General features: G+C 46.8%; 2 protein-coding genes across 6 annotated transcripts in view; both read right to left on the bottom strand.

The window, feature by feature from the left end:
• Positions 1 to 1243: 1243 nt before the first annotated feature.
• KIF20A (kinesin family member 20A) lies at positions 1244 to 15686 on the bottom strand. Its single transcript, XM_080996180.1, has 19 exons — positions 15547 to 15686; positions 13513 to 13671; positions 13143 to 13229; positions 12602 to 12721; positions 12145 to 12283; positions 11857 to 12044; positions 11615 to 11759; positions 11017 to 11217; positions 10730 to 10841; positions 10463 to 10534; positions 9871 to 10014; positions 9487 to 9652; positions 8066 to 8221; positions 7406 to 7545; positions 7167 to 7269; positions 5805 to 6015; positions 3003 to 3094; positions 2658 to 2795; positions 1244 to 1850 (listed from the first exon to the last, which is right to left on the bottom strand). The coding sequence occupies exons 2-19, from the start codon at positions 13651 to 13653 to the stop codon at positions 1527 to 1529; spliced, it is 2679 nt and encodes an 892-aa protein (XP_080852306.1). The 5' UTR covers positions 13654 to 13671; positions 15547 to 15686; the 3' UTR covers positions 1244 to 1526.
• Positions 15687 to 17390: 1704 nt separating this feature from the next.
• Positions 17391 to 21435, bottom strand: part of BRD8 (bromodomain containing 8) — a 31454-nt gene continuing 27409 nt past the window's right edge. For all 5 annotated transcript variants that reach the window (XM_080996160.1, XM_080996162.1, XM_080996163.1 and 2 more), the window contains 3 exons: positions 20424 to 20492; positions 18714 to 18944; positions 17391 to 17836 (listed from right to left, as the gene is read on the bottom strand). In XM_080996160.1, the coding sequence (XP_080852286.1) occupies positions 17830 to 17836; positions 18714 to 18944; positions 20424 to 20492 (307 nt within the window). In that variant the 3' untranslated portion in view covers positions 17391 to 17829. The remainder of the gene's footprint in view (positions 17837 to 18713; positions 18945 to 20423; positions 20493 to 21435) is intronic.

Below are 21435 nucleotides of genomic sequence, written 5' to 3'. Positions count from 1 at the left end.
AAAGCAGTTGTGGGATTTTCTATCTTGTGTGCCAAATTACCTTGGCCTTAGGCAGCAAAATATCTTGGTTCAGCTCTGCCAGCACTGTACTAACTTAGCTTATATCCTAGATAGCCTTGCTTAGCACTGAAAACCAATGATAATGGAGGCTAACATTTTTCACGTTAATGCAGTTATTAATCCACTGCATCCCAATCTGCACCATACTTGCAATATATGCAAAACAAAACCCAGACACCATGTAAATAAGGATTCTGCCTATTTAGGGTATATAGGTTGTCAAAATTGTATAGAGGTTTGGTGTAAATCATATATAATTTTAATTATTGACTCTCCAGAACCACACCTGCTGTGCCACTGCCTAAGTAACAGTTAAGTCTCTAGGGTAATTTCCTGGTGAGTGGCTTTTAGAAAATGTAGTACACATAATTTGCTCTACTGTGTATGTTATCAGTATCTAATAGTATATGCCTTGGTTTCAGCTTTTTAGAAGACTAAATATAGGAAAATTACAATACTTTACCACCTCTAAGAATCAGTTTAAACCGGGTATTTTTAGAGTAGACATCTTGCCCTGATGTCAGTATGTGATGCCTGCAACATGTTTCTCACCACTGCTGTAGAATTATAGCCATGATTTAAAACTACAACCTTAATAAAACATAGGAGTCCTTTCTATTTGTGCCCTCAGTCAAGAACCAGAATTAGCAGGCCAGACTTTGTAACAGATGTAGTTATATCTGTCTTGTTGGTTTGGAATAGTTTGCACTGCTCATAATTGTCTTAAGGCTGGGAATCCAATATAGCATCAGTTAAGTACTTTTATTTATACTAAGAGTAGTACTATTGGAAAATATAGTCTGTTCTTCTACCCACTCCCAAGGAGCTAGATTACCTTTGTCCAGAAATGCACAACTGAGTAGGATACATTGCCTGTTCCATTAAAAGATTTGCATTTTGAATACTTTCTGTATTAGAGATCATGTGCAAATTAACCATTGAAGTTTCATGCTGTGGCTACCAGAGGGACTCAAAAACCAGCCTTGTGCATAGCTGTCAACGTTTCCCTTTTTTTTAAGGGAAATTCCCTTATTCCGAATAGGATTCCTTGCAAGAAAAGGGAAAGGTTGAGAGCTATGGCCTCGTGGTTGTGGAGCCTAGTCCACCAGGCAAATAGAAGAAACTTAAAAACAAATGCCAGAAAGGTTTCCCTCATTAGAGCTTGTTCACATAGACATGAGGCTTTAGAAGACACAAGGTACATTTATTATACAATTAACATAGATAATAAACATTTCACATGCATAACATAAGCTATTGGAGGTGATAAACATAAGGAATATGAATCCAGGTTCCATATACACTGGAGTAGCAGCTGGCCTGAAACGGAGGGCATGCATAGTAAGTAACCATCTTTGGGAAGCCAAAGATTTAGTTAGCTCAGGCCTCAACACATTAACGTGAAGGAAAATATTAAAGTTATCAACCGGTTGCTTGTGCCCAGGTACACTACAACCCCCCAAAAGTCAGTGTTTTTTGCCAAAAGCCATGGATTTAGATGTTGGAGAGCCACGGGCACGTAGGATACTACTATAGGGGGTCTCTATTGCTACAGCAGGCATGGCTGTTGTGCAAGTCAGGAAATTGTGCAAGAAAGGCTTCTTGAAGGGAGGTTGACTTCTGGGCTGCACATTTTCATTGTTGGCACAAAACCGTTTTTTGCTGCAAGAGGTCGGTGCTGCTTGGAGCTTCTGCACAGTGTGAAATTGCTCTGCAATACAGGCTGCTTTCTTCCGCAAATCCATCTTCACCAGCATCATGTTGTTCTGCAGCTCAGCCAAAGTCTGGTCCTGGAAGAGCCAGTGGAGAAATTCAGTTTTATGAAGATGGAGCCTCCCCTCTTGTCAGACAGGTGCCAATCATTTCAGCCAATTACCCTGAATGTGAAGACTTCTGAAAATGCTTATGGACTCAGAAACATTAGAGATGAAGAGGACAGGTGCCTGGACCTTAACAAGGGCCCTCTGGGACTGCTTCAGCCAGCCACCAAATCCTGTGGACTGGTCTATGACAACTGAGGGAGAAGGAGTTGATTCTATGGTCACTACTGTTGTGTAATGCAGTGTGGTTGTGAGCACAAACAAACTACTCCAGAAAATGGTTTAATGTTTTTTTAAAACTGGCACAATGTTTTTATATGGTATTTCCCCCCCCCCCCCCCCATTTCTCCCCAGCCAGTGGCATCTGTCTCCATGGACCAAAACATAAACATCAGATCTGGCACTTTCAAGCACAATCTTGGTACAAATAAATAATAGTAGTAGTAGTAACAACAACAACAACAACAACAACGTATTTAATTTATACACCACACTCCATCTGAAGATCTCAGAGCAGTTTACAAGATAAAAATGGATCAAGGCACAGAACCTTAAGGACACTAAGGATTTATCTATCTATTTCATAGGCTTTCCACCATCAAATCAAAGGTCACCTTGGATATACGTGTGTGCGTTGTGCTGCTGGATCTGAAATTTTTATGGTTCAGTCTATAGGCACCAATGTAAACTGACTAAAATGGACAAAACTAAATCTTGTGTAGCAGAGCATGCATGCCCCCTGTAAGCTGCTGAAATTTGGGAGACTCCTTCACCTACCTGCTTCGCCAGGATGTTGTCACACTTTGAGAGAGCTTCACGGAGTTTCCCGGCTCCTGTGCTGTGGCAACATGCTCTTTCGGCTGACTGGAGGGACTCCCCTAGTTTCTGCAGTTCAGATCTCAGCATCCTTACATTCTGAGAGAGGGAAGAACAGTTCAAGCACAAGGTAGCATCCAGCCCCTTAAGGAAGACTGGACTACATACAGTGGCAAGTTGGGGTTGGGGAGAACAAGAAGTTATGCACCCATTGGCAGCAGATGAAGGTTTCAGAGACAGTGCCATTCAGGCCAGGGTAAAGGAAGGAGGTTGGCAGATGCCAGGAAAGGAAGGTCTGGCAGTTACCTTTTGGCCTTCTTCCAGCTTCCGGTCCACATTTGTCGTGATGGGCTTTGAGGAAAGTGGCGGCTCCAGCATCTTCTGGTGTTTACGCAACTCTAAGGACAGACCACAGATCATTGCAATTTAGCCCAACCGTTAAAATTATTTTTGCCAGTCCTCAATACAAGAGCTGAATTCTTAAATGTGCAATGCTGAACATACTCCCCAAGAACTGCCAGGCTATCCAGGCCTTTTCCCACACTCTTCAGTTTAAGGAGCAATGTTTCAAGCCAAATTTGAACCCCGACAATGCTATTTTTAGAGAAGTTGTGCATCGCTTTAATCCCCTTCCTTCTGCTACAGAGCCATGTCCTATAGCAAGAATGCAGTTTGGAAGTCTGACCAGGCCAGAGGAGAGCAAAATAGTTTACCCTACAATAGGAAATGGTGAAGATTTAGAAAATATACTGCTAGACTAGGGGCACTAAACATAGGAATGAACTACAGTGGTACCTCAGGTTAAGTATTTAATTCGTTCCGGAGGTCCGTAATTAACTTGAAACTATTCTTAACCTGAAGCACCACTTTAGCTAATGGGGCCTCCCGCTGCCGCTGTGCGACCAGAGCACAATTTCTATTCTCATCCTGAAGCAAAGTTCTTAACCTGAAGCACTATTTCTGGGTTAGCGGAGTCTGTAACCTGAAGCGTATGTAACCTGAGGTACTACTGTATATTTTCCAGGTTCGTCTCTGCATTACCGTAATTTTCGCTCCATAACACGCAGTTTTTTCCTCCTAGAAAGTAAGGGGAAATGTCTGTGCGTGTTATGGAGCGAATGCCTACGGATGGCAGGGGAATCTGCTGCAGTCGTGAGCAGTCCGTGGCTTGCTTTGAAACAGCAAAGCGGGTGTAAGCGGCTCCTGTCAGCGAGCCCAGCCAGGGAGGAGGGAGAGAAGCAGAGCGGGAGAGGAGAGGAGCCGCTTACACGAGTGTAAGCGGCTCCTGTCCGGTTGGCTGCTTTAAAACAACCCCGTGCTCTCTGTCCCTGCCTGCAGTTTTTTGCTGTCCGATTTTGGATTAGCCACTGTAGGGGCTGTGTGTGTGTGTGTGTGTGTGTGTGTGTGTGTGTGTGCTTGAGCTATTGTTCTCCTCCTGCTGCTTCCCGTTCACTCTCCCAGCGCCCCTGCGCTCACCCAGCGCCCCTGCGACTTTAGGATTGATACTCTGTGTGTCTCTCTGTGTGTGAGGGATCGTTCTCCTTCTCTTGCTTCCCGTTCACTCCCCCAGTGCCCCTGCGACTTCCAGCGCCCCTGTGACTTTAGGGCCGGTTGTGTGTGTGTGTGTGTGTGTGTGTGTGTGTGTGTGTTTGGACCTCACTGCTCTTGTTGGGGGAGAGTGTTGGTCGCAATTTTTCTTGATTTGTCTCAGAGTGGTTACTATCGTGGTTTCCTTTGTTTGTCTTAGCGTGTTGCTTTTAATTATCTTTAAGTGGGAGTGTGAGCCTTTCGGCAGCTGCCGAGCTGGGGAGGAGGGAGAGAAGCAGAGCCTGCTTGTTTTAAAGGAGCAAAGCAGGAGAGGAGAGGAGCCTCTCCTGCATTATTAGCAGCATCCTTCTCCACACACCCCACGCGTGTTCCTTCTCCCCTTAAACTCCTCTCCTGCATTACTAGCAGCATCCTTCTCCACACACCCCATGCGTGCTCCTTGTTCCTCGAGTGCTTTTCCTTCCCTCCCCACTTAAAACGTGGTTACAAAGCACGGATCCACATGGATCCTCAGGATTTTTGCACTGGGTCACCCCAAATTCACCATCAGATCAGATAGCATGTCCATGGCTACAGCCTGCACCAAAAAACACACACGCACCCACTGTTGCCTGGGGCCGCAATGGCGCAAAAACGTGGTTACAAAGCATGGATCCACATGGATCCTCAGGATTTTTGCATTGGGCTACCCCAAACTCACCGTCAGATCACATGTCTGTGGCCACAGCATGAACCACAAAAATCATACATCCACTGTTTCGTTTAGAATATTTTTTTCTTGTTTTCCTCCTCTAAAAACTACGTGTGTGTTATGGTCGGGTGCGTGTTATAGAGCGAAAAATACGGTATGTCTCTAGACCTCATGCTTGTGGGGCAGGGGGAGCATTTGAAGGATGACGACCGGGTGGGATCCTAATAGTCAAGGGGACTTTATCCCCCTTCTTTGGCTTTCACCACCCCAGACCTTGCTATTTCAGGGCTACGAGTATTTCAATTGTCTTGCAAAGAAACATGCTCAAAGAAATTTATAATTTGATCAAAGTGCATAATTTTGGTAGGGCATTTAAAATATTAAACAAAAATGGCCTTAAATCAATTATTTGGATTCTCTCCCCCCCCCCCTCTAATTTTGACCTCTGTCAGGTGGGAACCTGCCATATTAAAAAAGTATTTAATATTAAGTCTCCATTCCTTGTACTTCTTGCAATGTGCAACCATTTACAGAGATAAAGATGGGGAATGGGATTTGCATGCAAAGCTTTTTGGGTTCCCTCCCAGGTACCTCCACTTTAAAAGTCATATATCGGTGGATGGGAAAGACAAAACTGGTCCCACGGCCTGACCTGTTATAATACAGCTTCTTAAAAGGAGACCTGCTCTCAAGGAGGAGCAGGGGTCCCACACTAATAATAGGCAGATATCCTAGGTGTGCTTTAACACTTCCTGGCCGCTCACTCACAGAAGCCAAGGTTCCCAAATGCTAGGTCAGCTTGCGCAGTCTGATCTCTTGACAACCACCTGCTTGGAGCCCATGCGACTACAAGGGGGAGAACGCCTCACCTTCTGTAGTTCTTTGCAGCTCTGCTTGACACTGCTCTAACTTGGCTTTCGCCTGCAGCAATTCCTGATTCTGGGCAGGCGTTGCTGCTGCCAGTCGTTTGGATTTGCGAGGAGTCTGCTCCGGATCTGCCTCCTTTCTCTCCTGGAGCTGCTGTTGCCGTTTTGCTTCTTGCAAGGCATCCTGCAGCTCTTTTATCTTTTCATCCTGACTCTGAGGGAGACAAACAAGACAATTTACAGGAAAGGCTCTGTTTGGGAAGATGCAGCCTGCCAACTTGAGATGAGAATGTGCAGCAGCAGCAGAAGATAAGCTGATCAAACTTCCCCAGAATCTCCTATAGTAGGAATGGGGAACCGGCAACTACTCTCCGGTTGTTACTGGACCACAGCTTCCATCACCCCTGGAGAATTGGAGCCCAACAACATCTGGAAGGGCCATGGGTTGCCATCCCTGTCCTGCAGGGTTGTGGGATTCTCATTTGGGCAGACTCTCATGCACCCAGAAATCCATGGCAGAGCCAGGTTTCAGTGCCAAGTGTGCAAAGGATTCCACGAATGCGCCTGCATACAGAACCTATCAAATCACATTTGTAGTTCACTCCTCCAAGGGCAACACACACAAACCTCTTGCATATTTATTTATAAGCCTTCAGTAGGCTGTTTGGGAGATAGCTAGTCTCTTCGCAGATCAGATCTGTTCCACACACATATGGAAAGGCATTTTTCTCTCCCCCCCCCCCCATTCTCCAGTTATATGAAAACGTTCCTGAACTGTGCACAGGTCACTCCTGCTTGCCCAAACTTTCTTCTGTGTGGACTGAAATCACCATGTCATAAGCTAGGGTTTCCGACCATGGAACCCTCAGACACCCTCACTGAACCCCCCAAACACCCTCTGCTCTTCCTGAATTGCTTCAATTGTCCTTTTAAAAGGCTTTTTTTGTGGGGGTTGCCTTATTTTGGGGTGTATGGCATGCTTTTGCCTGTCTTTGTTTTGGGGAGCATGGTGTGGGTGTTTTGGGGGTTCTGAGAACTGGCAGGTGTGCTTTTTTCTTTATGTAAAATGGCTTTTGATTAGTGCCCATGACAGTTTCTGAGATTTCCAAATGTGCCCCTGGTTCCAAAAACGTTGGGGTGTCCCTGGCATAAGCTTTCATGGACTTAGAGCGCACATTTGACGACACGTATGCCATTATAAATTTGTTAAATCTTTTAAAAGATGTCATGAGGCCCTGCAGTTTTGCAGATGCCAATAAAACTGGGTGCCTTGCTTCAGGTCAGTGCTAAGGTTTGGAACTGCAATGTCCTGCCCTCAGGAAACCCTCCAGCACCTCCTTCCCACAGCTCTTTCACCCCACGCACCTCAATCTTCTCCTGATAGTAGTCCGTAAGTGACTCCTTCAGACTGTTCAGTTTCTCCTCATAAACGTCCTCCAGCATCTCCTTTTGGATGTCCACATGCTCACTGCAGAGAGGAAGGTGAAAGTGGGTGGGCAGGGAAAGAGTCATATCAAGAACAGACAAGATGTGGGATGGACCGCCAAGGCCCAATCCTGGAAAGGAGGAGACGTGCCTCCACAGCCCTCTGCCACCAGCAGTACCTGGTCCACTGTTCCTTCTTCTGTAGGAGATCCATCATTTCATTGCAGATCTCATCGCGGAGACGCATTTCCAGCTGAAACTTCTCCTGCCGCTCTTTCAGCAGAAGGTCTCGCACAGCTTCAACCACACGCAACAAGTCCTGAAGGAAGAGAGGAAAGGAACATGACAACTGGGGTGGATCTACACACAGGAATAAAACGCTGTAAGTCATAAATTCAATCATTTAACAATTTTTTAAAAAACCCTGTATGTAAAATCGCATAGAAAAGTTTTGTGCACGCCAGCGCCATCTGGTGTTGCATGTTTATAACGCATTTAAAATGCAGGTTTTTGACTAATGTAGCTGAGTCCCAGGTTTTCCAGAACAGCCAAGTTGAGGAATTGCCCCAGACATCCAAGCATTACTACAGCTACTCAATTTTCAATGGGCAAGTAAGTATCCAAAGGAGGTTTAGGAGCCTAGTGGTAACTGGCTATCATTGCATCAGACAGCTTTACATTTTTTCCTGCGTGAGGGCACAGAATTTTTGAACCTCAGTTGACACTTCACGGTCTATTCTTGGCTGGGTCCATAAGAGGTTTTCTGACTGCTCCAGTCTACCAAAGGACCCTGCCAATGGGAGACTTTCTCAGTGAGTGACAGACAAACGAGCACTTGCCTCTTTGTCATATGTGGTCACATCCATTTCATCCTCGCTCTCTTCGTCCGATTCAGCTTCTTGATATGGTACTTCTTCAGCGATCTTCTTCCCCCGGAGGCTGTGCTCCTTGATGAGAGACTGAATCGACAGGAGCTTTGTAGGAGCTTGTAGGATCTGGAAGGTATACAAAGTGTTGCTGTTGGCATATTCCAAAGAGCAATGGGCACATCCCAGCCAGGCAAAAGCACCTGAGGATAGCACAGGGGGATGTGGCCTAGGGAGAATCCCAGGGCCAAGGCAGAGGCCTGCATCTGGCCCTCGCTTTCCCACCCATGTGCTACAGCCTTATGTTTAACCTAGCCAGTTTAACACATTGTCGGAAATTCTCCTGCCCCAGTTGACATCCATGCCTGGAGGTTAATAAGCCACGTCTAGCCCTCCCTAGAAGTACAATCAGCTATCTGTCCTTCCTCATACTATGGAAAGTCTGTTTCTTCCCTGGCAAGGATTGAGATATACCATATTCCCTAATCTTGCCCGTTTCTCTGCTCTCTTGCAGCCAACCAGCTGTGCTACATAGCACACCAGCACCCAAGGGTCCTTCAGAGGGAATTGCAGGTGCTGCTGAACTTAGCCAAAGGTTGCCAAGGTAAGGTGTGGAGAAGATACTGGAGAAGAGAGGCTGGGGTCTGGGGGCTTATTAGTTTGTTTCCATTCTGGTTTTTATTATGCATTTTGCATTTTTATGTCGTGGACTGCCTTGAGATCTACAGGCAAAGTGCAGTAAACAAATGCAATAAATACAAATAAATAGGTACGTTTCTGTGCACAATTCAAAGTATTGGTGTTGACCTTTAAACCCTAAACGGCCTCGACTCAGTATACCTGAAGGAGCATCTCCACCCCCATCGTTCTGCCCGGACGCTGAGGTCCAGCGCCGAGGGCCTTCTGGCGGTTCCCTCCCAGCGAGAAGTGAGGTTACAGGGAACCAGGCAGAGGGCCTTCTCGGTAGTAGCGCCCGCCCTGTGGAATGCCCTCCCTTCAGATGTCAAGGAAATAAACAATTATCTGACTTTTAGAAGAAATCTGAAGGCAGCCCTGTTTAGGGAAGTTTTTAATGTTTGATGTTTTATCGTGTTTTTAATATTCTGTTGGGAGTTGGGGAAACCCAGCCAGATGGGTGGGGTATAAATAATAAATTAATAATAAATTATTATTAATTATTATCATTATTAAAGGAAAGAAAATGGGGAAACACGTAAGAGGTGTAGGAGAGAGAGTACAAGTGTAACAAGCACACTTTGGGGTACACCGGGGGGAGGGGAGGGGAGAAGAGAAGAGAGAGAGAGGAAGGATTAGCAGTGAAACTTCAAAGGCCAGCCAACATTTATGGAACCTTGCAGGCACCTAGTTTTACCTTCAACAACTTTGTGTCTCACCTGACTAGCAATAGCTGAAAACTTAGCCACGTGAAGAGTCTCATAGTACGATGAAGCACATGGGTTGATATTAACAATCATACAGGACTGCCCACGTCCTGTGAAGAAGCCTTGGAACACACGGGTGAGCTTGCTGTCCCGGAAAGGAACAACACTCTGCTTCAGCCTGTTAAGGATACAGGAAGAGGATTTAAGCCCCAGAAATGGAGCAGAAAAGCAGCAACCATAGCCGGCACCCCACCTGCCGGGAATCAAATTCGACAAACCCTACACACAACCAGCAACATCTCAAGTTGGAGAGGACATCCTACAGGAAGCGCTCCTTGCTGGGTTCAAGTCAGAGCCATGAGGAGCTGTCAGACTGAGAGCTAGGAAGAGCTTTACCTGGTCTGCTGGTTCTGGCGCAGCAAAGTGAGGCAACGCCCCAACGTGTGCAAGGAGGTGTTGATGTTATTTGCCTCTTTCAGGCGGTCCCCGACTCTCTGTTCTTTGCAGCGCTCTGAGCCGGCCAGGTCACAGAGGGACATCCTGGGGAGGAGGGAGGGTGGTGTCAGTATCAGGATACAGGAAGTCTAATCCTACCAGACCCAAGTGTTGCATTCTTCAGGTTAGAAATCCTGCACACCAGACATGTCAACCACTGCCAAATACACCCAACTAAAACCTGTTAATTCAGCGCTATGGAAGATTTAGGTTGCTCTGCTTCAGGTAAGCAAAACAGGGGACTAATTACAGATTTTCATTCCAGGTCTGGCACATTGCAGGGATACTGGAAAAGCCCCTGAAAGCTTTACACCGACACATACTGTGGGCGTCTGTCTGAGAAGTGCCCATTGTGACTGGGGGGGAGGACTCTCTCCCACACACCCCATTTGCCCTTCTGAACTCCCCTACCCTTAAATGAGATTGCCCTTCGGCCAACTGACAGGGAAACTCATAATTCTGCCCTTCGCTGCATGCAAAAACTTTGACTTACTCGCTGATTTTTGGCTCCATCCCACTGCTGCTTTCCTGGAGGTGCAGAATGCGAATGGAGAAAATGCTGTGACTGCAAAGAGCAAAAGAGTAATGAAAACCAGTAGCTTGGGCTCAGATTGTCACCCCCATTCCCTATCTCATACACACAGACCTGCCCTCCTACCTCCATGGGTTTTGTTTTCTTGTGCGAAAGACATGTTTTGCCAATCCTGAGGTTTCACCCCACCCCTCTGCTAATAAATAAAATTATGGTGCTGTTACAGACCTGCGGCTAGAATGCTGGTTCATGTGGGTGCTGGCAACGCTCTGGTTTCTCCTGCCCAGTTTCAGCAGTTTCCAGGCCTCAGCAGCATCTTGAACATTGATCCAGTTCAGATCTGGGAACAGGAATATGTGGCTTCAGGCTTCACATCTCTACGAGGGATCACCCTCAGCAAGCAGACAAGACCCTCTTCCGTTACACAGCCCACGTTACCAATGCTGCCACCCACAGACTGCCAGTGGATCAAGCTATGGGAAAACCGCTGGCTGGGTAAGCTGGCCAGTCTCTACCTTTGACGTAGGGGTTGCCGGTCTGATCTTCGCACAGCCGCAAGGTGGGCCTCTTGCAGTTTGGGCCAAGTGTGGTCGTCTCCAGCAAGTCATAAATCTGTTCATTGTAGATCTCAAAGAAGGAGACCCAGATGGAAAACTGCACATCGTCTTGTGCCAGCACTGAGACATTATCTGGGTCAGCCCAGCGAGGCCCTGTCTCTGTCAATGAAAACCAAACGTGTATATTGCCAGTGATTGCCACAGCTGAAATTCATCCAAAAGACACAATGTCCCTTCCCAATGCCCTCGCCTGGCTCCCCATTAACTTTATAATTCCCCCCCCCCCTTTTAACACACAGCAGTCGCCCTGTTAAAGAAGGCCATAGGCATCTCCCCTTGCAAAATTTCTCACATGCCTCTGAATCTGCCTTGATTTTAAGTCTCCTGTAAGTCCCTTCATTGCTAGCCCACTCACTCTTCTGAAGGCCTTTGCATGCCCTCACGTGTGAAATCAGAGAGTGGTAAAATACAAATCTTCTACTGAATGGTAAATAAGATTTTAGCAACAGTCCAGCTTTCTGCTTTATAGTTAGTGACAGAAGACTGGCTTTGGTACCTTCTAGGTGGCTGGTGCTTGTCAGGTTGGCAGACTGGCAGCTGTAAGAGAGGCCACCTAAGCCACTGTCAATGCTTCCGCTTGTGCCTGCTTGCAGCTGGGATGCTGTGCTGTGACTTCTATTCAGAGAAGTATACAGCTCCTCCTGTAATTCCAAAGGAAGGAAGGAAGACCACTGAGTTGCAGATCAGGGCATTTTTCTTCTTATCACAAGAGACTCGACGAGCAGGAGGGACACTCACCTCCTTCATCTTGCCGCAAAGCAGGGCCTGCTTTTTCATTTCCTCCTGTCGAACCTGCTTGCTGTCCAGCCAGATCACCTCACTCGAGAGGAAGGGCTTCAGATCCATGGCGCGGTACAACCGTGTCCCAATACTATTGAAAATGATGGCCAGGGAGCGAGGCAGGATCCCCGCATCAGCACCACTACCTGCAAGTCAAAGAAGAAGTGAGCAGACACTGAGACAAGTGCCCCCCCGCCACTAGGCAGAGGTGCTTGCCTGAGCCAGCACAGACTGAGTGCTTCTTACCCTGGATGGTGTAAGTCTTCCCTGAATTAGTGACACCATAGGTGTAAACAAGCCAGTTCTGCCCATGGAGCACACCCTTCACCACATCCTTCATCGTTGCATCAAAGAAAGCCGCCTGGCCCACCTCTGGCCCAAAGATCTGCAACCCCAAATGTTACAGGTTAGTCCCTTTAGAGAGCAGAGAAAGGGAACCTGGGGCCTTTCAGACATTGTTGAACTACAACTTCCATTATCCCTGACCATTGGCAGTGCTGGCTAGGGCTGATGGGAGTTGCAGGTCAAAATATGAGGCAGGCCACACATTCCCCCTCAGGGGGTTAGAGTTAGGAAGTAAAACGAAGAGGGGAAGGGTTGCCCCTGCTTCTCCACTTTTTCCTCAGTGGAGCCCTGCAAAATCCTTAAAAAAAAACTGGTGTCCATGTTGAATCCTACATAAACCCAAGATCCAAGTATGTACCTGAGTGAAGGTGAATTTGTGCACCGCCTGACCAAGCCCCCGTTCAATGTTTCTCATGGTGAAGGAATCCTTTGGTGCTTTGAGAAGAAGGGTCTCGGAATCGTCAATACAGGCGCAGCCCTAGAGAGGACAGTTAACATTCTGCATTCAACATTATTTGCCACAGCAGGCGCACCCCCTGATACTAGTTAAAACATTTGTGGCTTCCCCCAAAGAATTATGGGAGCTGTGTTGTTGTTTTTTTAAAAGGTGCTGAGAGTCGTTAAGAGCCCCTATTCCCTTCACAGAGCTACAATTACCAGAATGGCTTAACAATCAATCCTTCTTTATAAGGAACTCGGGGAATTGCAGCTTGGTGAGGGGGATAGGCTGGGGCCAGACTACTCTTCCCCTTGCCAGAGAGCGAAAGGAGGCAACCTCCTGGTGTGATTATACCTCTGGATAAGGGCAGAGACCAGTGTCTATCCCCTCCCAGGAGATTGGCAAAAGCAGCCCCCCCCCCCACCTTAGATGCTGGCCCATGCATTGCCTATAAACTCACTTTATCTTCCTGTTTCTCCATCTCGGCTGGTGTCAGGGGTCGCACTCTTGCATATACCTTCACTTTTCCATTGTCATCAGAAGCGGCCTGTGGAGAAGCCACATGTGACTTTTAGGTTCATACCTAGGAGAGGTAGGCAATACTAGCCCAATCATTTTGCTGTTTTTTAATTGTTTTGAAACCAGACCAGAGGTAGCCAATCAGGTGCTTTTCAGACGCTGTTGGTCTACAGCTCCATCTTTCCCAACCATGGGTCCTGCTGGACAGGGCTGATGGGCAGCTGCAGTCCAACCATATTAAAGAGCATCACATTGGCTACCCCCGAGGGAGCACAAACAAGGGTTTTAGTTCTTCACCTCACTGGTCTTACCTGCTCACTGCTTGAAGAGATGGCAGAGAACTCCGCCAAGAGGTCTCGGCACAAGCCAGCCCCACATTCTGCCACAGTGGACTCCAGCACAGGAGAAGTGACAGCTTCTTCATCAGATAACAGCCCTACTGGGGAGGCCATAGTGACTACACACTGATGCTGCAAGAGAAGCCCATCATAGGATGAGGAATAGAAAAAGAAGCATAAGTTCCACTGCCAGACTTTGCCACTGGTTTCCAGGTTCCTTGCCACTTCTAAATAAATTATAACAACACTTCCTATAACTGCAAAATGTGTGATGCCTATGATAAGGATATAATCTTGGGGTACAATACTGAAATCGTTTCCCAGCTTCGCTAGGGCCTAGCCCTGCGGGTTCTGAATCGGTCAGGTTCAAGCAAGAAACCATAGCCGGACAAATCAAAGCAAAACAGCAGCTAGGAAGCCTTGATCGCTTTATTGTTGCAGCAAGATTTCTATTCCCAAACTAAAACAATGAAGAAGCAGCCCATGATGTAAACAAAATCTGTCCTTATTCCCTTATGGGGTACACAAGAGCCCTTATAGAGTCCTTTGTAGGTTCTCCATCGGTAGGAGAAAATAACAGAGGCCAACCAGAGAATATTGAGAAGCAAAGCAGCTAGTAAGCCAGATCTTTATTAACTGTTGCAACAGGGTGCTCCCCCACACACAGGAAGAGAGGAGGAGGACCCAGAACAAAGGTGTGCCCAGACATTTTGAAATTCCCTGCTCTGGAGCTCAAGACCAGCCCTCCATAAATCATACATACATCACAGAAAAGGCGATCTACAACAGACATTTGAATGTTGTTGTTTCTCCTGTCTGCCAGGTTATCTGATAATGCCTTATCTGATTGCCTTTTCTGATAGTCTGGCTATTCCTTTGAGATGGTAATTACTTAATTCCTGAGACAATGGGAAGGTTCCCTCCCCCTCCTTGCAGAGAAACATTTGGTCAGTTTGGGAGTCAAAATGGTTTCAGGACTGTCTTCCTGTGCTGCTTCAGACATGTGGTTTATGTACGTGTTTGCTTGGTACATTTTTTATTTATATAAGACCTTTCTATTACAACCTCAACAGAAAAGAATTAAATTAGAGGATAATTACCATTAGCACAAACAACCCTCACAACCTCCACTAGCCAAACAGTAGATGGGATACCAGCAACATACCTCGGCTAGAGATGCATTGCATTCTAGGAAAAACTAAGTAGAAAAAAATCCGGAGGTACCTTACCTGACCATTGCTCCATATGGACCCAGTATTGCCTCTTCTACCTGCTGAGTGCAGCTCTCAAGGTTTCAAAGAGCATCTTTCTCAGTCTGTGCACTACCTGAGGATGTCAGGGACTGAACCTGGGACCTTCTGTATTCAACACATGTTGAATACCAACCAAGGGACAGCCCTTAAGTACACTCCCAACTACATATACTCAGAAATAAATCCACTGGGACTTAGTTCCAAGGAAGTGGGGTTAGGACTACAGCGAAAACACTGTCATGTGGGCACTTTGTTTCGTTATGGGAGTATTAGAAAGTGCACTGTTTGGCTCAGACACTATTGTAGCAGCAACGAATGTGACCTTCGTGCAAGCGTAGCTTCTTTAACCAGCTTCTGCAAAGGGTTATTTAAAAAGAACATGCCACTCGACCTAATCTGCCTTTGGGATCCACCTCTTCCTTTCCCTATGAGAGCAACTTAATTCAGGAGACCCGCCTCAAGCCTAGCGTCTGTAACGTATCTTCCAGGTCCCATAAGATAAAGAGGAATTGGAATAAGGTGGGTAAATAAATGCCCAGAATTACGAATACGACTGCCAACCTAGTGAAGGGGGGAGGTTTTCACGAGTACCCAAAATGAGACATGCTCAGCGCTCACATTAGGAGGGGCAGCGGGAGACTTAAATCACCCGCCGCGGCCGTTGCAGAAGTAAAGGAGCAACTCACGCCCGAGCCGCGTTCTCCCCGACACCAGTAGCAAGGGTTGAGTCCAAAGCAATTCTCCCCGCTCTCACCAGGCTTTCCCCCGCTCCGTGCTCTCCTCTGCCCGGCCCGCCAAGCTTTGTCCGCTCGATCGCCGGTGTCTGTACGAGCCACAATGGAGCCCTCGAAATCCTCTTCTGCTTCTCCTGCTCTTTCAAACCTCGCGGTCGGCCCGCTCAGCCAATCAGGACGCGCAAAACTCAGCGGCTAATCACCTACCCGGGGCGGGGCCAGCGCGGAGCTTAACGCGAGGCTGTTTCTCATCTTGGCCCTTGTCGCATGTAGTTCAGTCTCAGTCTGGGAGGAGTGGAAGGAGGAGCGGGCAGTCTTCTCCGGTCTGGTTCTTCTCCCTCTATTAAAACCCTTCTGGGCCACAAAATATCACCCCTGCCACCATTCCAGTGCCAATTTTTGCCCCCACCCACCTCCAAATATCTCACAAAAAGGGGGGGGGGCTACCTTTGGCTGCAACCCCCTTACAACACAAACTCCAAGGAAAAGGAGAGGATTACTTCACAGACAAGCACAATGGAAGGTGAGGGACCCTTCAGACATCGGGAATTGCTCAGGCGAGCTATATGAAACCTGCATCCTTGACTTCAAGTAAAAAAAGGGCCCTCTCCAGTCACATTTTGATTCCTAACTCAGCTTCCAAAAGACTGTTGCTTTTTTCTTGGGGGAAAAAAAGGAAGCTCAGAATCTGGGGCCCACTGCAGGCATGGGCCCTGCTGCAATTGCTCTAACTGCAGTGTGGATAACCTTGTCCAGATCCCTTACACCAGGAATGGGGAACATTTTTTTAGTAAAAAAAAACACCCACATTATCTCAAGGGAAAACTTCCAGGAGCCATTTGCCAGTGGTGGATAGGGCTAGAGATGACAGTGGGTGGGCAAAAGGTGTTACTCTTACCTTTATATGATAGGCCGCATTCCAGCCACACAAAAGAGACATTTCTACACTCGTAGGATGCCATCCTGACAAGCTAGCTTAAGGACATACCAAAGCACTTGGGGAGGGATGGAGAAGTGTGGATTAGGAGGGGATGTGGCATCTGAAGGATCCTTAGCGCCACAGAGAAGCTTGGAGGGCCACATTTGGCCCTGGGCCTGAGGTTCCCACCCCTGCCATACATGGATTTTATCTGGTAGCAGCCCACCAGGTGCTGGGGCTCTGCAAAATAGTATATGCACCAAGCATTGCACACCCCACCTGCTGCTAGGGATGTTTCCTCTTAACCACATTTACCGTCAGTCACACACACACAGTTTCTCCCCAGTCCAACTTTAGCTTCTGCTGCATTATGCTCAAACTCTGTGGGACAGAGAAGAGGCAGAGTCTAACAGTTTCCTGGTACTTTGCAAAGCCGCTGTCATTATATCTGGACTTGTCATAAAGGTGATCCTGTTTTTACAGGTATAATTGAAGCGAAGCGTGCTGTGGTATTTGTTTTCCCCTTTTCTTTCCTCATGGTCTTTATCTACTCCTCTCCTTTTATATCAGGCATTCACAAATAATTTATCATTATTGGTGGAGAACTCCCAATATCCTTTATGCCCTTCCCAAATTAGGCCAAGCCTAGTGATAACTACTTGGTAACTGGTAAAGGTGAGTACAATGGATGCAACTTCAGAGAGTAGTGTTCTGTTAGGGAGGCATGAACAGAATTAATTTGTGCCAATGTTGAAACCAACAAAGCTACCTTGCTTGGGTACTAACAGTGGCATCATGTAGGGTTTGGGGGGTTTTTTGCCTCCAAAATAATGTTTGCAGATAACTGCATGCTCTTTCAGTTTTAGAATTTTCTAAAAAGGAAGCCAACACAGATTAAAAAAAAAATCTTTCAGAATCTAGAACAGAACTGTTCTGGAACGGTAATACACAACATAACCTTTATTTTCTGGAAATGTACGTTCTACAGCCCCTTGTTGGTGCCTGCTACCAAAAACGGGGCTTAGCTTTGGGGGACAACAAGTCTTGCCTGTGCTATGGCTTGTAGGTTCTTTAACTTTCTTCTTCATCCATTAAACTTCAACTGAGACTCCTGGGTGAGGACAAGACAGCACGGTTCCAGGAATAAACAGCAGGAAAAAACATGGTATCTGTAGTCTAAAAACTGACTTCTCTAATACATACAAACCTGTTATGACTAATACTTTGGGACATATAATAGATAACAAAAGCTCTAAGGGAAGTGGAGGGGCATCAGACTGCTGAACTGTGGTTATCTCAACAACTTTTCTGTAGAGCCAGACTGAAGGTAGCAAGGTTGAAATCCAGCTTCTCGGCCCTGGACTAGCCTGATTCTTCTGGCTCCTCAACATCTATAAATTGAAAGAAAGACAGCAAATCTCTCAGTTCCCTAAGGATTTATCATGTTCCAGAATAGCCTGTATCTATGCCTACATAAACTTCATTACGAAGGGCCACAGAAAGTACCAGGTTCAATCCCTGGCATCTCCAGGCAGGGCTGGGAGACCCCTGTCTGACATCTTGGAGGGCCACTGTCCATCACCGTAGACAATGCTAAGCTAGATAGACCAATGGTCTGACTTGATATAAGGCAGTTTACTATGTTTCTGCTTAGGGAGCCAAGTGAATTTTTAATCATCTATATGCCTTGCATATAGAAGGGACGCGGGTGGCGCTGTGGGTTAAAACACAGAGCCTAGGACTTGCCGATCAGAAGGTCGGCGGTTCGAATCCCTGTGACAGGGTGAGCTCCCGTTGCTCAGTCCCAACTTCTGCCAACCTAGCAGTTCGAAAGCACATCAAAAGTGCCAGTAGATAAATAGGTACCATTCCAGTGGGAAGGTAAATGGCGTTTCCATGTGCTGCTCTGGTTTGCCAGAAGCAGCTTAGTCATGCTGGCCACATGCTGTATGCTGGCTCCCTTGGCCAATGAAACGAGATGAGTGCCGCAACCCCAGAGTCGGTCACGACTGGAACTAATAGTCAGGGGTCTCCTTTACCTTTACCTTTATGCCTTGCAGGTTGGCAGAAAATTCTACTCATTATTGGGAAATCTAAGGAAGAGGCTTTCACCTTGAGATGAATAGCACTCATGTTTGGGAGACACAAGCAGAGATGCCATACATCCTGTGAATGGTTGGATTTCCACTCATTTGTTCCCTACAGGTATGGGAACATGGCAAAGGGGAGGCTGATGTGGTTGTTCCCCTTTGAACACAATCCTCCCACCTTCTCACAAAGCCCTGCATTTCTTCCGAGCACAGGAGTGCCTCGCCCAGCATCTGAAGCTGCTCCAGGACTTCTCGTTGCATCTCCAGAGCAATGCGATGTATATGGTGGTTGGAGTTATTGTACATGATGGCATTCTGGAACATCAGCATGAGATCCCGCTGGAACTGCACCATATTCTGAATGCGGCCCTTGGAGAGGCTCCTCTTTATGGAGGAAAGATCAGCTGGCCTTCAGAAAGGAGGGAGAAGTGAGTTGCAATTGTCTGTCATTTTGGCCAACTTCTTAAGAAAAAAAATACATTGTCTCTCGGAGAAGGATTTGGGTGGTTATAGATTGGAAACTGGCAGAATTTTAACTTGGTAGCCTAGATAGCTCTCAGAGGAAATATCCAATCCTTAGAGTAAGAATTTCTGTTCCTCCATCAGTGGATGGTGGCAGTTACTGGCTTGTGTTGTACAGTGGATTTAATCTTCAAACATACTTTTCTTTGGTTGAAATCAGCCCCTTCCCTCAATTTGGATCAGGTCTATGATGATTCTGGGGGTGGGTTTAACCCTTCACATACCCATACTGCTTCTTAATACATAAATCACACACTAAAGCTGCTATTATCTACAGAGTGGGTAGATAGGAAGATGGGTACAATACAGGCAACTGTCTTTTCTCATCTAAATAATAGCCTCTGGGGGAGTGATTCATGTTAAGGGAATCTACCCCAGTACTAGAGTCCCAATCCCAATCCCATCCTCTACCTCACTGCTTTTCAATCAATAATAATTATTGGGTGGGTGAGGGGAGGGAATGGGAGACTGACTCATGAACCTCATCAGTCCCACCATTGCATCCAGGCAGGCTTCTCCTGATCCAGATGTTATGGAGAAATAGAGCTGAGTGTCATAAGTATACTGATGGCATCTGGCTCCAAAATGCCTAATGACTGCTTCCCAACAGCTTCATATAGGTATTCAATGGCATAGGGGATAAAATAGTGCCTGGCAGCATCCCATAATTTAACCACCAAAGGGGCCAAAAAGTACTCTCTCAATGTAGGTAGGACTGGAACCCCCCGTTTCTCATTCCATGGAGCCAGTCCAAGAGGCTATATGCACAATGGTATCAAACGCAGCTGAGAGCCAGAAAAGCAAGAACAAAGCTGCATTACCCTTGCCCTGCTCACTGTAAAGGTGGCCAAGGATGACTCGGTCCCATAGCCAAGCCTGAATCCAGATTGGAATGGGTTTAAATGCTCTGTGTCGTCCAAGAATGCTTGCAGCTGCCCTGCCACTACTCTCTCCACCACCAAGAAATTGGTAGCTGCAACTGGATGGTAGTTATTCCAGTCTGAAGGGCCCAGGGCCAGTTTCTTCAAGAGTGTTCACACCACCATCTCTTTCAAGGCAGCTGGAACCACCCCATCACACAATAAAATGTTCTCCATGCCTTGGACCCAAGGAATCAAACCCCCTCTGGTAGATTTAAGAAGCTAGGAGGGACAGGGGTGAAGAGGGCATGTGGGCAGACGTATTGCCACCAGCATCTTATCCATATCAACTTGACTGCATAAGCTGAAACTGATCCCGTAACATTATCATAGACTCTGGCATTGGACAATTCGGCTGGAACTGCAACCATGGCAGTTGTTGTGACTTGTAGCCACTCCACAGCCTTATTCTCCGTACCAGCTCTCCCTCCACTTTCTCAGCTGACCTTTTCACCACATCTTTGTAACCAGGAGCCTGCTTCTCGGAAACGGGCTTCAGAAAGGGGCCGCTGTATCTAAGGGGGAGACAGAGATGAAGAGAGCTAAATAGGCTTCCCCATGTGCATTACACAACCCCTTGACTCACCACCGGACTTCATGCCACACCCTTTTCTGTATCTCAGAATGACTGGTGGGGATGACAGTGATTGGCAGATGGAAGTCAATCAGCTAAGAAATCACAATATAATAAATAGAAAGGAAGGGTGAAATGCTCAGGGTAGAACCATGCACAGGTTTGTGCTTTACAGGGGGCAGCTCTGAATGCTGTGTATGCATAATGTCGGACCAAGAGAATCAGGCCAGGATGGGCTGAGAAAAAGGGACACATTCAGCTGTTGTTCCATCTTCCAATTCTAATTACGGGGAAGGGCTGTAGCTCAATGGAAGAACATCTGCTTTGGTTGCAAATGATTGCAGTTCAGTCTCCAGACAAGACTGAAAATGTCCCTAGTCTGAAACCTGGAGGATAGCTGCCAGTCAGAGTAGACAATGCTAAGCTAGAGGGACAAATGGTCTGATTTGGTATAAGGTGGCTTCCTACATTCCTAACCCTAATACATATAGGACACTCCATTTCCTCCGGGCTTCGGTCCTGGGATCCCAGTGTCTTCCCCCGTATTTTCACCAGTTCTCTCTGAGCTTGATCCACAACATTCTTCTGTTTGAGCTTTGACTCCCTCAGTATCCACCTCTGGTCTTTCCATGCAGGCTTTAAAGTCTTAGGTTTACTCTCACTGTATCAGTACTAAATTTTGGCACATTTCCTCTATTTATATATTTCCTCCTCTTAAATTTCAATCCACCCACCCCTCACCTTACACACATGGTTCACCCTCTTAATAACCACCAGATACGGGCAGTCGCTCCTGTTTACCCAAATACACCTTAATAAATTTGATGCTGCTTGCCAAAAAAAAAACCCCAGGGTGATAATCTCAGGAGTGTATTGGATTTTAG

The sequence above is a fragment of the Podarcis pityusensis genome, assembly GCF_964106645.2.
Source record: "Podarcis pityusensis genome assembly, chromosome: 2".
NCBI lineage: Eukaryota > Metazoa > Chordata > Lepidosauria > Squamata > Lacertidae > Podarcis > Podarcis pityusensis.
The sequence above is the reverse complement of the archived record's forward strand: the minus strand, read 5'-3'. Positions and strand labels throughout refer to the sequence as shown.

Bases quoted from the DNA above. Each gene is read 5' to 3' on its own strand.
- KIF20A (XM_080996180.1), bottom strand. From the start codon at position 13,653: ATGGCCTCCCCAGTAGGGCTGTTATCTGATGAAGAAGCTGTCACTTCT. The intron at 12,284-12,601 runs GTACATACTTGG...TTGGGGTTGCAG, and splicing joins ACAAATTCACCTTCACTCAG to ATCTTTGGGCCAGAGGTGGG. The intron at 1,851-2,657 runs GTAGGTGAAGGA...TGGCTCTTCCAG, and splicing joins ACAACATCCTGGCGAAGCAG to GACCAGACTTTGGCTGAGCT.